Below are 14,042 nucleotides of genomic sequence, written 5' to 3'. Positions count from 1 at the left end.
TGATCACGTGGTTCATGTCCAATGGGCCTCCACGAATTTGCTTGAGCATAAACCTCATGAATTAGGCCATTGAGTTCATCTTTAAACTTCTTTGCTCGTGCTCGCGTAATCGGTCCAATTGGAACTTGAACTGGATCCCTTGAAGTCGTGCTACAATTTGCATCAAATGGCACGTGCAACATCTGACTATGACTTGCCCCAATCTCATCCCTTCAATATTTTGTTTCATTATATTTAAAAATACTATAGACATTTATGTATATATCATGAAATTTTCACGTATCTATATTTTACCGAACTTGTAATTTATCTAATTTATCCTATACTTTGCTTTAATATAATAGAACACTTCAAAATTGTTTAGCACACTTCATCCACTATTCATCTGTGAATGGAATGATTTGAGATCATTTACCTTCATTTTGTGTTTCATTTTCTTAGATTGACTGGACACCAAATAGATTGATCTAGAAGCTTAGATGAATTCGGGAGAGAAATTCTAAATTTAGTCCCAAATAGAGTATTTTAAGATTGATTCATGTTGGAATATTCCGATTACATTAGATAGCCAACTAAGGTTCGTTCTTAATGGGTCCACATTTACTGTTTGCCTAGGAATAGTTTAAAGGGTTCGATACAAGGGAGTGCATTCTTCTAACAATAGGAAAAAGGTGCTAGGATATATCAAACTTTAAGTTAGCAATGAATCACTCATTTGATAACAAGTGAAAAGAGGGATCAAATTCTAGAAATAAGGGAAAAAAAAACAGAGGGATCAAATTAGAATTATCCCTAAGGAAAATTGCATGACCTAATTAAGTGCCTCAATATCATTGGTTTAATTGTTATCTTTTATTGCACTCAATTTTGTTTAGGTTTTGTTAATCAACTCCCATTCAATAAATGTGAATAAAGTCAATCGTTTTAATTCTGATACTTAGTGAAATTGTATAGTAAATTAGTTCTGTTGTGAACGATGCGATCATACTCATTTTTTATTGCTTTTTGCGGCATGTATATTTGTTTGCTCTTGTATATCTTTTCGACTCGCAACAATATGTCCCACTCTTTATTGGAAAGGCTCACAATAAGGTTTGTGCTCTATATAATGTCTTTTTGTGTGGGACATCCCCAAGAGTGGATTCCTTCATTCAATTAATTATCTTTTGGAAACATTCGGAGCGTAAATGCCATGTCCTGACATGAGATCGCGATCAATGGACTCGAAACAGCGGTCATTGTGCTCCATGACCACGGTCATGGTCCTCCAGACGGGCCTAAAATTACAAAAAAGTCGTCTTAATTCATTGAACATGCATAGGAACTTCAGTTTCGTGAATGCTTTATTGATTTTCACTGAGAAATCCATCAAAATACAAGCTAGCTCATATAAGTTTGGAATCTATCACCGAAGCCTGATAGCCGGGTGGTTAAGGCTTGGTGGAGTTGCCTTGGCATCATGGGTTCGATTCTCTCTCTGTACAATTGCGGTCCTCCTAAAGCAAGAGCCTCGTAGGTTACTAAAAATGTTGGGGGGTCGATCGCCCGTAAGAGTTCAAGTAAGCTTCGCCCTATTGACCACTAGCATCTCGGTGTGGGCTGCCCCTGTGAGGATTGTTGTGCTAGCCAATAACGTCAGAATCCAGGAGTGTAACCGTCCACTACACCAAACTCTCTATTTTTTTTAATTAAAAAACAAAAAAGTTTGGAATCAATTGTACCTTAACATGCTCCTCAAACAAGATAAGCCTTTTTCCTTCTCTCATCAGCATGTGGGTTTGTGGATTCTTTGCTTCTTATCTCACGCTTTCGACAAAGGTCCCATTTGACCATACTTTTTTAGTCGTTGGAACAATTATAAATTACGCACCAGATTTAGATCATTACAATTTCTTATCTGGGTGATAATTAAGAGAATTACGATTCCTTTTTCTTTTTCAATTCGGTACTCCTCGGAATCTGAAATTTTAATGAGTCCTAACTAATACAATTCGAACTAAATCGGCCCATTCAAGAATAAAACTCTCTCATAGTGAATTTAATTTAAATATATTTTTATAACTAGAATAGAATATAATAATATGGAGAGATCGAAAATTTTGGGTGCTTTGTCAGTCGAATCGGCCATATGAAGGGACTGAAAACCATCCTCGCTGCTGTGAGGACGTGAGTTATGAATTGATAATGATATGAGAATGTGCACATTAACCCCGTTAAGCTGCGATAGGGACCACTGACTGCAATTTGAGCCCAAAAGGTTCACTATTTTCTCTTTTTTCTTTTTTCTTAAAGGTGGTTGATCAGGGACGTCGACTATATTATATTTTTAGTGAAATATGTTATCCTAGACTGGGTCCTTCCTGGGACTAGATATATTTCTCTATCGGGTGAAGCGAAATTCGTAGTTATATTTTTACTTATATTGTAAAATGAAATTTATTTTGGTAATTTTCTCATCATCGAAAAAAAAATTATTTTAGTAATTTTCTGGTCAAATTATTTTAATAATTCAAGTCACATAACTCCCCAGCATAATGCGAGTATGCGTCTACTGTATCCTGTAATGCAATACTTTGTTGCTTCAATGGGCTAGAATGCATGGGCAGGTGATATGCAAAACATACCTCAAATTCGACCATTGGATACGTTAAACTAGACAATGAAATTTACGAGTCGCATTAAATTGTAGGAAATATATATACATTTTTGAAAAGTGTAAAAAGTTTTTTTTTTTAAAAAATCATTTTCTAAAAGACTATATAACCAGAACAAATGAAAAATTCAAAACATATCCAACGGAAAATCATATACCATTAGAATATTACACCATTTATTGTTCATTAGATAAAAGATATCAAGACGTAAGGCAAGAATGTCATATTATTTTTCTTCATTCATTAAAGAATAGAGTAAAGAGAATTTTTTAGCTCTTCATAAAAAATATAAATTATAAGATATACTAAAAATATAATTAATATGTTTGTAAATTGATTCATTTTATGTGTTTCAATAAGACAAAAAGATCATAGGTAAAGAAATCACCTTCATGGCTTATGATTCAGTATTTTCTGATAGTGAAATTAGATTCTACCTGTGAATAGTGTATCTTAATTATGTGATGATAGATCTTGTTAGTGGATCCCATAAAATGTTATATAAAAAGTCACGTCTTTGTCTTATTAATATACTTGTAAAATTTTTACTTGGGTCTAAACAGACTTGAGTCCAGACGGACTCAAGTCTCAAATAAGTTAACGGATCTTTTTTCAATTTTTTTTTCCGTGTGTGATAACATATCTCAACATCTGCCTTCACGTGACAAAGTGTGGGCACATGCCACGTGTCCTTAAACAAACACCCGCCCTCAACAACTAACTACGAGCTGCGCATCTTCTTCCGTGCTCGGACGATGGGGCAAACACTAAACTAACCTCAAGCTCCACGCTCGGGCTATAACTAGAGGTGCACCTGTAGTTACTTAGAAACCGAACCAGGTCACTCTTGGACCTGACAAATATGAAGCGCATTTTTGACTGTCTAGAAACCGAATCTAGCGTGGTGTGAGCTTACATGTGCTCACGGGAGCCTGAAATCATATAAAACCGAATCGATTATGAGGGAGGTCTAATGACTTATTACAATAAAATAAACTCCTCATAACAAATAAATGGGCAGGATTAGTTCCACAATTAGAATCAAACTTGCAATGTGTTGGTTACTAATCGAAACCGTGCGACATTGCGCTACATTCCTTTTTTTGGGTATCTACCATGGTATTCGAAAATTCATTATGCTCCAACTAATCTAATTTGAGTCGGATCGGCCTACTATAGGGGCAAAACTCTCTCATTATAGATTTCATTCACAAGTTTCAAACTAGAGACATTGATTAATTAAGGAGAATAAACTCCAATCAGCTTGAATCAACTCATATCGATAGCTATATCATCTTTTTGGTTTCAGTTAATATTTTAGTATTTTGGAATGTGCATAATTTTTTTTTCTAGATTATATATATATTTTTGGGAAAATGGGTCCAGAGCTCGAGAAGGAAGAGAAAAGGTTAAAGATATACAGATGCAAGATAAAATGATTACAGAAACATGGCCACTTTCTTTTTTTTTTTTAATAACTAAAATGTGATTTGTGAATTGGTTTGTGAGATGATTTCCAGTACTTGAAAAATCACGCAACTGATAAAAAGAACAAAGGGGCTGTATTTACAAAGCAGAGAGTCTATCAGAAACACTGATTATTTCTTGCACAAACACCTGCATGACCTTATAGAGGCTTCTTTGACATTATTGTAGTGATTATCATGCGAGGATATGCGCGAAAGAAACAAAGACCAAGAAGACAACAAGGAGGGCGACAATGATGAACCAAAAGTAGGAGGAGGCGGCTGCTTGACTGAAAGATTGCCGTACTAGTAAGACTCGATACCCCAACCACCGAATACTTCTCTAGTAAGTGATTCAATTTCTCTAAGTAGATTCCTTATATATGGAGGTGCTCCGCATGTGCTCCCTGATCTAAAGTTTCAAAGATCTTCCAAAATATGCCAAAACTTAAATAAAAAAAATCTAAAGTATTTTATAAATTCTATCAACTTACTTAAATCTAAAAATTCAAAATTTGTAATCATGTTCGCCCACCTCTGCTTCCGCTTTCTTATACATATACATATATAGACTAGTGAATTTACACGGGCATTGCACGTAAAATCTTAAATACATAATACTCGAATGACAGAATATATAAGAAAACACTTTCAAAAAAAGAACTATACAAATTATAAGTAAATTAATAGTATCTCCTTTTGAATGTATTTGTAACTATTTCTAGTAAAAAATATGTTCTTACTTTAATTTACAAATAAAATAAAATAAAAATAGTTAATAATATTTATGAGGGTTGATGACTCAAAAAAGTAAAATTTGGCTTTTTTATTATTTCTACCACGAATTATTTTTAATTGAAAAAGATTATAAAAATTATGAGTTTGTTATCACATCTAGCATGCCATCGTTTTTTTTGTTAATTTTAATGGATTTTTTTAATATGACACTAACATTATAGACATGGAAATTGAAAATCTACCAAGTAGACCCATGGGTATTTAAATATTAAAATAAAAATAAAAATTATTAAATGAAACTAATATTCACAAAAAGTATTTCATTTAATTTTATAATATAATAAATAAATAATATTAAATTTAATGAAAACATATATATATATATATTAATAATAGTATTTACTTATGTGTAACATGAAAAGTTATACCAAATAATAGTATTTTCTGACTTGATCTTTCATTTCAATAGAATATCCTAAAGACAGAGTAGAGATATGAATTTAAATTTTTAATAAAAACTTACAAAATAATAAATAGAAATATTATTTTCACGAATAGTCATGCAATGACACCCATAACTCGAAAATTCAGAAAAATTCAACCCAAATTGATCAAAAAATTTTGAAAGTAAAAGACATTACGGGCCGAGTTTAATTTTTAAAGAAATAAAATTTGAAGGAAGTTGATCGGACCCGATTTTATGTATATATAAATTTATTTTAGTAATTCATATTATATATTATAATTTATTCTTAACAAGTAAAATAAAAAAAAATAAACAATACACTAAAGATCCCACCTAAGGCATCAGAGTAAATTTAATTTCAGTTGTAAATTAATAAGTTGTATTGATAATTGATATTAGATTTACATTGGAAGCAACTTATTTCTCCCTTTTACACACGTACCATTGAAGAGCAAGAACGAAAATGTACCTAGAGCTCGTGAAAGAGGACATCGACAGCATGTGGACTTTAAGCTTGTGCAACATTTTTAGCATGTGGTGGTAACAGACATTACAAAGGCAATGGATAAAACGGTAGCCGATGTTTGTGGACAAAATAAAAAGAAGAGACTAAGAATGGGAAGAAGAAGGAACTTGAGATAAGAGAACACAAAATTAAATAAAAAATTAATGATATGATATCTCTTTTATTTGAAACACTTATTCTTTTTCCTTCTTTTTTATTCTCCAAAATGAGTACTTTTATATCCATAGAACCCATAAAAAATTTAATTTGAACATTGAAAACAAATTACCGATGACATAATATCTTAAATAATTTTTTAAATAATATAAATTTTGAAAAATCCATCAAAAATATAATTTTTTTAGTCACATGATATATGTCAATAACTCATCAGAATATATTCATCTATAAAATAATTTTTAAAAATTCTTTATATAAATTTTGAAAATCCATCGATACAAATGTAAATAGGAAAAGGAGAGGAATCGTGAGCATTGAGCAGAGAAGTTATTTCATAGTTGATACGTTCATCGTAGTGAATAATTATGGGAAAGAACATGTCAAGTAAATTTGATAGTGAAAAAGTATGAAAAGATACCTTAAAAATCAAAATGCCGTGAGAAAAAATAAGTATAAGTTAGTTTTTGAAACTTGAAAAACTAAAGGATTATGGTCGAAGAAAGAGAATACGAGAAATTTTTTTTCCAACGATTAGCAAAGTCAAAGAAAAAGAATAATTAAAAGAAGAAGTAATTAAAAATAGAAAGAGAGAACATAGAAGATACAAATGTAAATAGGAAAGAGGAGAGAGGAACCGTGAGTATTGAATGAGGAAGTTATTTTATGTTTGATGCGTTCGTCAGAATGAATAATTATGAGAAAGAATATGTTAGGTAACTTTTATAGTGAAGAAGTATGAAATGGTATCTTGAAGTCGAAAGTTCATGAGAAAAAAATACATAAATGCTAGTTTTTTTTATTAAAACGAATGAAATGATGTCATTCAATTAAAAATATATAATGTTTAATAACATCTGTATTATTTGAGTAAATAGTAAAATAGTAATATGATTAATTTATCCATGGCCAAAATTGCACGTTTATATACACACACACACATCGGATACATACCGAACTAGGCAAAATTTACTGTTATTCCATTATATATGTTGCCATGTGATCCATGCATGGCTTCATATACATAATTAAGATGGATTAAATTACATGCATGTAGTCAGGACACGTTGGGTTTCCGAATATCAAGGTACAACAGGGGCGAAGCCAGTGTGTTAACAGGGGGCAATTAGTCAGGACACGTTGGGTTTCCGAATATCAAGGTACAACAGGGGCGAAGCTAGTGTGTTAGCCCCCTGAACTTTTTTTTTTCAATTTTACTCCAAAAATATGAATTTTTCTATGTAAAATTTGTATTTTGCTCCCCTTAACTTTAAATTTTTGAAATTTTACCCCAAAAGTATCAGTTTGCCCATCCTGAATAAAAATTCTGGCTTCGCCCCTGACGTACAATATGAAAAATTACGATGTATAACTGAGGCTAGCTGATTAAAATTCTGATAAAAGGACGGAAAATTACTGTTCACAAGTGAAGAGGTGATAACTATACATTCATAAATTACTAATATAGATTATACATATAAAATATATAATCTCACCTGAGATCCCGAAGCAACTCTGTTCATTTACTGAGATTGACATCGCAATTATGGAAAAGTTGATATTTGATGGCATTGTTGCCGACGGAGATGCCAGTACTGCTTGGTCCAAACGTGATGTACGCCGGACATAAAACGGTGATATGATTCTCGCCCTTGGCCAATATCCCAAGTTTCCATCTTACTTTTCCATCAAGCTTTATCATGATCACCACCACGCCATTTCCCCAATCCTGATTCAGTGCCGCCCCGATGTGTGGTGCCACCGGCACCGAGGTCCCAGCAACAAGCACGGTCCAAAGATCTGCACTCTTGTGCCCCTCATACGTTGAATTGATTTCCGTCCTCGAGGTCACCTGCTGGTTTTCGTACGTGGCGTACACCCCCACGGTGTCATAGTATAGGCCAATCCGGGCATTTGGGTTCTGCAACCATATGGTGGCTTGAAACGCGGAGCTGAGGCAGCTCGGGTCCACAGTGACGTTGAAGTTATAGAGGGTTACATCTTGGAGGGTGAACCGGGGCTTATGGGGGCCGACGAAAACGGCCCGCCACAGCAAGAAGCTCACGGTGAACAAAGACAGGATTCCCCCAACAACTTTTATGATATACGACCACTGGATTCCGCGGTTTCTGTCGGGTGGAATAACCATTTCTACTTCACGAGTCATCTTGGCGGATGCGGCTGAGGCTGGTGAAACAAGCTATTTCGCTTAGATTCCGTCGCCGACTCCAAGTCCAACACCTAGAGAAAATGGGAAGGCAGAGGCAAAAGAACTAAATATATACATTGCAAATCCAATGCATGAAAAAAGCGTTTTCATTAGTAATGGAAATGTTGGAAGTCCTGTGGCCAATGGGCGTTTCATTTATATATATATATATATATATATATATTCGGTTATAAGGGAGGTGTAAGGATTTATTATAATAAAATAAAAATCCTCATAGGAAATAATAGGCGCGATTAGTTCCACAATTAGTATTGAACATGTAATCTCTTGCTTACTAATCGAAACCGTGCGCTATTGTGCTATGTTCCTTTTTTTCGATATCTGCCATGGTATTCATAAGTCCACTATGCTCTAACTAATTCAATTCGAGTTGGGTTAGCTCACTAAAGGAGTAAAACTCTCACGGTATAAATTTTTTTCATTTATAAGTTTCAAACTAAAGACATTAATTAATTAAGGAGAATAAACTCCAAACAGCTTGAATCAACTTATATCCATAGCTACACCCTCCTTTTCATTTCAGTTAATATTTTAGTATTTTGGAATGTGTGTAATTTTTTTTAAATCATATGTATTTATTTTTGGAAATATGGGTCCAGAGCTCGAGAAGGAAGAGAAAAGGTTAAAGATGTACATATGCAGGATAAAATAATTACAGAAACATGGCCATTTTCTTTTTTTTTTTTTAACTAAACTTGTGATTTGTGAATTGGTTTGTGAGATGATTTCGAGTACTTGAAAAATCATGCAACTCATAAACAGAATAAAGGAGCTGAAGTTATAAAGCAGAGAGTTTATTAGAAACACTGACTATTTCTTGCGCAAACACTTACACAACCTCATAGAGGCTTCTTTGACATTATTGCAGTGATTATCATGTGAGGAGATGCGGGAAAGATGCAAAGATGAAAAAGACGACAAGAAGTGCGACAATGATGAACCAAAAAGGAAGAGGAGGACGTGCTAAATTACATTTCTAAGAATTAATCAAAATCCACGTTTGTATGAGAACATCGACAAAAACCACTGAATGTCTTCTCTAGTAAGTAATTGCAGTTTCTCTAAGAAGATTCCTTATGTATGGAGGTGCTCAGCATGTGCTCCCTGAATTATATTGGATATACGCTCTGTAAAGTTTAAGGAAAAGCAATGGCCTATGGCATTTTGTTGTTGAGAAGTTACCTTCGCCCTACATTCCTAGACTCGACTCGAGACCCTACCACCTCTTTTCTTTGCTCTTATTATTATTATTATTATTATTATTGTTTTGTGAATTCGGGGAACTAAGCCTGTGAATGCATTAATCCTTCTCATCCTTTTTCCACTTTAAGTTTTAATTATTTAAAATTTAAAATTTTATTTTTTATGATTTTTATTTTTATTTAATCTTTGTCATTCTTAATTCTTTTTTTTTTATTTTGTTATATCATATCTAATCTAATACTTACAATACTATTATATAAACTAAAAGTCGATGTTGTCAAGATGGCTCTAGGGGGTGCCTGGGGTGGCAGTCACCCTCTAAAATTTTGATATTTATATGCAAAATTATAAATTTCTCTTTTATTTTTAATGAAATTATTATACTCGTCTCCTAACTCGGCAAAATTATTCTCTCTTTTGGTCCCCTAAGGCTTGCCTCCTTCGACCAAAATACTAAGTCGGTCCCGAATGTTGTAATTGCTTTATAAATTGCTAAGATTGACCTTATTATTATTATTATTATTATTGACCTTGTTATTATTATTATTTTCGTGAAAAAAATATGTTCCACAGTTCCCGGCTTCCATGCAAATCTTGCCGACTTTCCTGTTCTTACATTCAATGGTGTACATCTCTTTGTAATGAAGACTTAGTTAATAATTCCCACTTAATCAAATGTGCAACTCGGAAATAATAGGCTGATCTGAAGATGGAAAGAGAATGACCGAGGCTTTGGAAGAAACGAAACATCTCCACATCTTGCTCTGGAATGGCTCTTCTAGCTGGCCACATTCAGGGTAATCAACATAACCATGATATGATAAGATCATCAAGCAAATCAATATACATGAACCCTATATTTTTTTTAATTAAAATTAACAGCAAGAGGTAAAATTCACATTCGCATACATTTAGCTGAAAGATACAAATTTTTTCTTGCTTTTCATCACAAGTTCTGAAGTTTGGCTATAAGATGCAAACCCACAGTATTCTTCACGTTATATTCACCAATACTCCCCAGCTTTATTCCTTAAATAAATGGCTGCCTAATCTTCGTGAATCAATTTATCCATAAAAATAAGATTTTCTTGATGGTGAACAACGTTACACAAATAAGATGTTCCATCAAATGTGATTTCATCTTAATAATCATATACTACCAAAAAATAAAATAAAATAAATTAAGATAAAAGAAAATTGAGGAGATTGCCATATTAGAAAGGTAGGATCCAAGAGGCTGGAGTTGGTGTTGATGGATGTGTGATGTGTGGGGAATTGCTCGTCACCGGATGACTATGAGAAAGGATGTGGCATCATCGACTGCCTACTCCACCAGTTGTCTCTCCTAGCTCATCCTCCAGTTTCTTTGACAAATAATATTTTTTTCCCCCGTATAAATTATGGATGCAGAACTCATAACATCAGATAACTGAGGCAAAATCAGAATGAAATGACACTGGTCATAACCAGCAAGTGCACCATATGCTTGGTCAGCAATGGCTGGAGGAGATTGGGGCCAAAACACTTTCAGATTGATTCAACGGAGGTTGTCATCATTCTTCTACAGATGATGTTCCCGGATAGGTCTTGCTAAAGCCATTTTTTATTAGCCAACCAAAGGCAAAGCTAGCAAATGATGTGCTTGCAAACCTGACAAAAAGATAGAGCTCGTTAGGTTGAAGGATAGACAACAATGCAGCAGAGCATGCCATGGCTCCCCAACCCACGACTAATTGATTTTGATCAGTCCAAAAGAATAAGTAAAATACCGTAGTGCTACCTTCCAGTCAAGATCACTGGGTATGAAGAGCCATATATTTTTAAAGGAAAAGGCAAAAGACAATACACCGTGATTGTGAAAATGAAACTGTTAAAACAACTATACAAGCCCAACGATACCATCAGATTTTAGAGTCTTCCCATAAACATCAACTGTTCCGTTAAACGCCTCTCTCTACCCTCCTTTGTGGCCTTAGCATCATTGGCAAGATGTGTACAGGCATAAATCCAGAGAACACATTGAAAGGAAAAATGAAGTATCAATCGAACCTTTATGATGCCAGGTTACCTGCAAACTGTTTCTAGTGCCAGCCGCCATCCTTGTCCTTCTTGAAGTTAAAGAGACCTGAAAGAATCCTTGAATGCAAAGATGAGGGCCTGACACAAATTTTAGGGAAAAGTAAGAACTCAAGTGAAAGCAAGAAACCGTTGAAAGAAAACTGGCACACAGACTATGAAACATGACAAACCTGAGTGCGGAAATACCTAATGACCTTTGGTGTTCCCTCTCCAATATGACATGAACCCTTCTCTCTCAATCTTCCAAAATATGTAAGTAGAGATTTTTAAAATGTCGAATGCAGATTTAGGAGCAACTAATAATGGTGAAAATAATGAGTGGAGATAGTTATCACTGACCCATAGATTACATATTGAGTGGAGATGTCAAAACTGGCAAAGCAGCAATCACAATCATGATATTCAGAAAGTAGTCGGATTTAGGGGCTTCTTTACTTATTGCTTCGTACTTTGCTCTAATTTTCCGCTTTATGGCATCTAAGAGCTCTCTCCGCAAGTCCAAACATGCAACAACAATAGAGTTTGAATACCTTTCGATTCCTCTTACCCTCATGTAAGACTTACCAAAGTCGTTGACAATGAGACCCACAGGCACGCAAAATAGCAGTAGTTGGTTATGATAGCACATGAAAACATGACTGACATTCGGTTTTTTTTAAATCCTGCAGCAAACCATGAAACTAAGAAGATAAACAATTTGTAAGACTCACTAAAGTCTGAGTTTAGACTATAGTGGAATAACGGAAAGAAAGAATTTGCTACAAGATCCTTTTCAAATGAGTACTCGACGCCTCAAACCTCCTTGGTGCAGCTGGTTGCAGCTTTTGCTGGTCCATTATGAATCATAATACACTAATTAGCAAATTTTGAGGAAAATATTAATTTTGTCATCACCAAACATACTTCTGACAATTGATGAATCCAAAATTTAATAGAAATAATAAAAAATTAAAAAGAAAATAAATATAATCAGCACATCTAGTTCTTCCATCCCCACCTATATATATATATATATATATATATAAAGAAGTTCTTCCATCCCCTTCTATTTGCATACTTGATTTTAAACTATATGTAGAATATAGAGAAAACCCGCCAAGAATTTTGCAAACCCATGTATGTAACTCCCAATATATAGTGGGTGGTTCTAGATTCATATCCGGATTCATTAACTTAACGTGTGCCAATATTGATGAAATATAAAAGAGCATTTTAGAAGTTTAAGAACCTCAGAGTAATCTATTATTCCAAAAATCAAGATGCCAGTTTTCTGCTTTGTTCCATCTCAGACCTGTAGCAATTGACATGCTTGATAAATCGACCGGCATCAGCTACAAAATTGAATGTCACAAGCTTGTCAGCCTTAGTCATTTCATACTGTTTTTCAATCGAGAGCTTCACACCCTTGAAAGGGGCATCATCGTTGTTTTTTGACACAGGTTGCGGATACTCATCCCACCAAGAAATCAATAGGAAGTTAAGCAATGGGACTATGCAGAAAGTGAAAAGAGGAGAGAGCCGATTAAAGGGGATGATCGACTTGCAAATGATAATTATTTTCTTGATCTGGTCCTTCTTCACCAGCCCAGCCTGGACCAGAAAGTGGCTCACGTCCTTATGCTGATCGCCCTGGAGCTGGATGATCTGCCTGAGCACCTTGTCCTGCACAAGATTCCCGTTGCACCAGAACTCCTTGAGATCCTCCTCTTGAGAAGGATGAAGAGGAGAGGTGAAGAGTTTCTGGGGGAAAGCACCAGTATAGAGAAGAGGAAAAGTGAATGTCTATTAGCGGGAACGTGAGATGAAACGTCTTTTAGAGCAACTGAGCAGTCAATGATATAGCCGGAGATGATTCTAGATGATATTCTGAGCAAGCGAAGAATCGAACCACGAGCTGAGGGTGAAAACTCAAGCAAGCATAAGCCGAGGATTTTTGAATGGAAGCATTTCAACGGAGCTTTTCAGCTTTTATATGTACATACATACATACATACATACATATATATATATATATATATATATAATAGGGTAAATTACACTCCTCTAAACCTTTAGGTATTGTTGAATGACAATCTACTGCATTCTTCAGAAAAAATGACACTACACCCAGTTCTCATTAAAAGAAGTTGACATTTTATCCCATTGACCTAATTGACCTAGTACAAAAATATTTTTTTGTCCTCAAAACTTTAATTGCTTTATCAATTTCATCCTGGTTCATTTTATATTGTCATGGTTGGTCTACGTTAGTCTTACTATTTGAATTTTCACTAAAATTATTGACTTGTAAATTTTTTGAAATTAAAATAAAAAAGAACACTTGTAAGTTTTCCTATTGAGGTTGCCGACATATATTAAGTCCTTCATTTATCTTCAATTTTTTTTTTCGGGTAGGGGTTCCCTCAACATGGATTTGTCAAACTAGGAACTCTGAAATAATATTATTTTTAAAATTTTTAAGAAATTTCTGGTTTTGATTTTTTTGAGAGAATTCCCTCAAACAATATTTTAAAATTTTCTTTTA

General features: G+C 34.2%; 1 protein-coding gene across 1 annotated transcript; it reads right to left on the bottom strand.

Annotated features, from left to right (window-relative positions):
- Positions 1-7,525: 7,525 nt before the first annotated feature.
- LOC116187767 (NDR1/HIN1-like protein 1) lies at positions 7,526-8,173 on the bottom strand. The gene has a single exon (XM_031516696.1). The coding sequence runs from the start codon at positions 8,171-8,173 to the stop codon at positions 7,526-7,528; it is 648 nt and encodes a 215-aa protein (XP_031372556.1).
- Positions 8,174-14,042: the final 5,869 nt, after the last annotated feature.

Source organism: Punica granatum, chromosome 8 (genome assembly GCF_007655135.1).
Source record: "Punica granatum isolate Tunisia-2019 chromosome 8, ASM765513v2, whole genome shotgun sequence".
Taxonomy (NCBI): Eukaryota; Viridiplantae; Streptophyta; class Magnoliopsida; order Myrtales; family Lythraceae; genus Punica; species Punica granatum.
The sequence above is the reverse complement of the archived record's forward strand: the minus strand, read 5'-3'. Positions and strand labels throughout refer to the sequence as shown.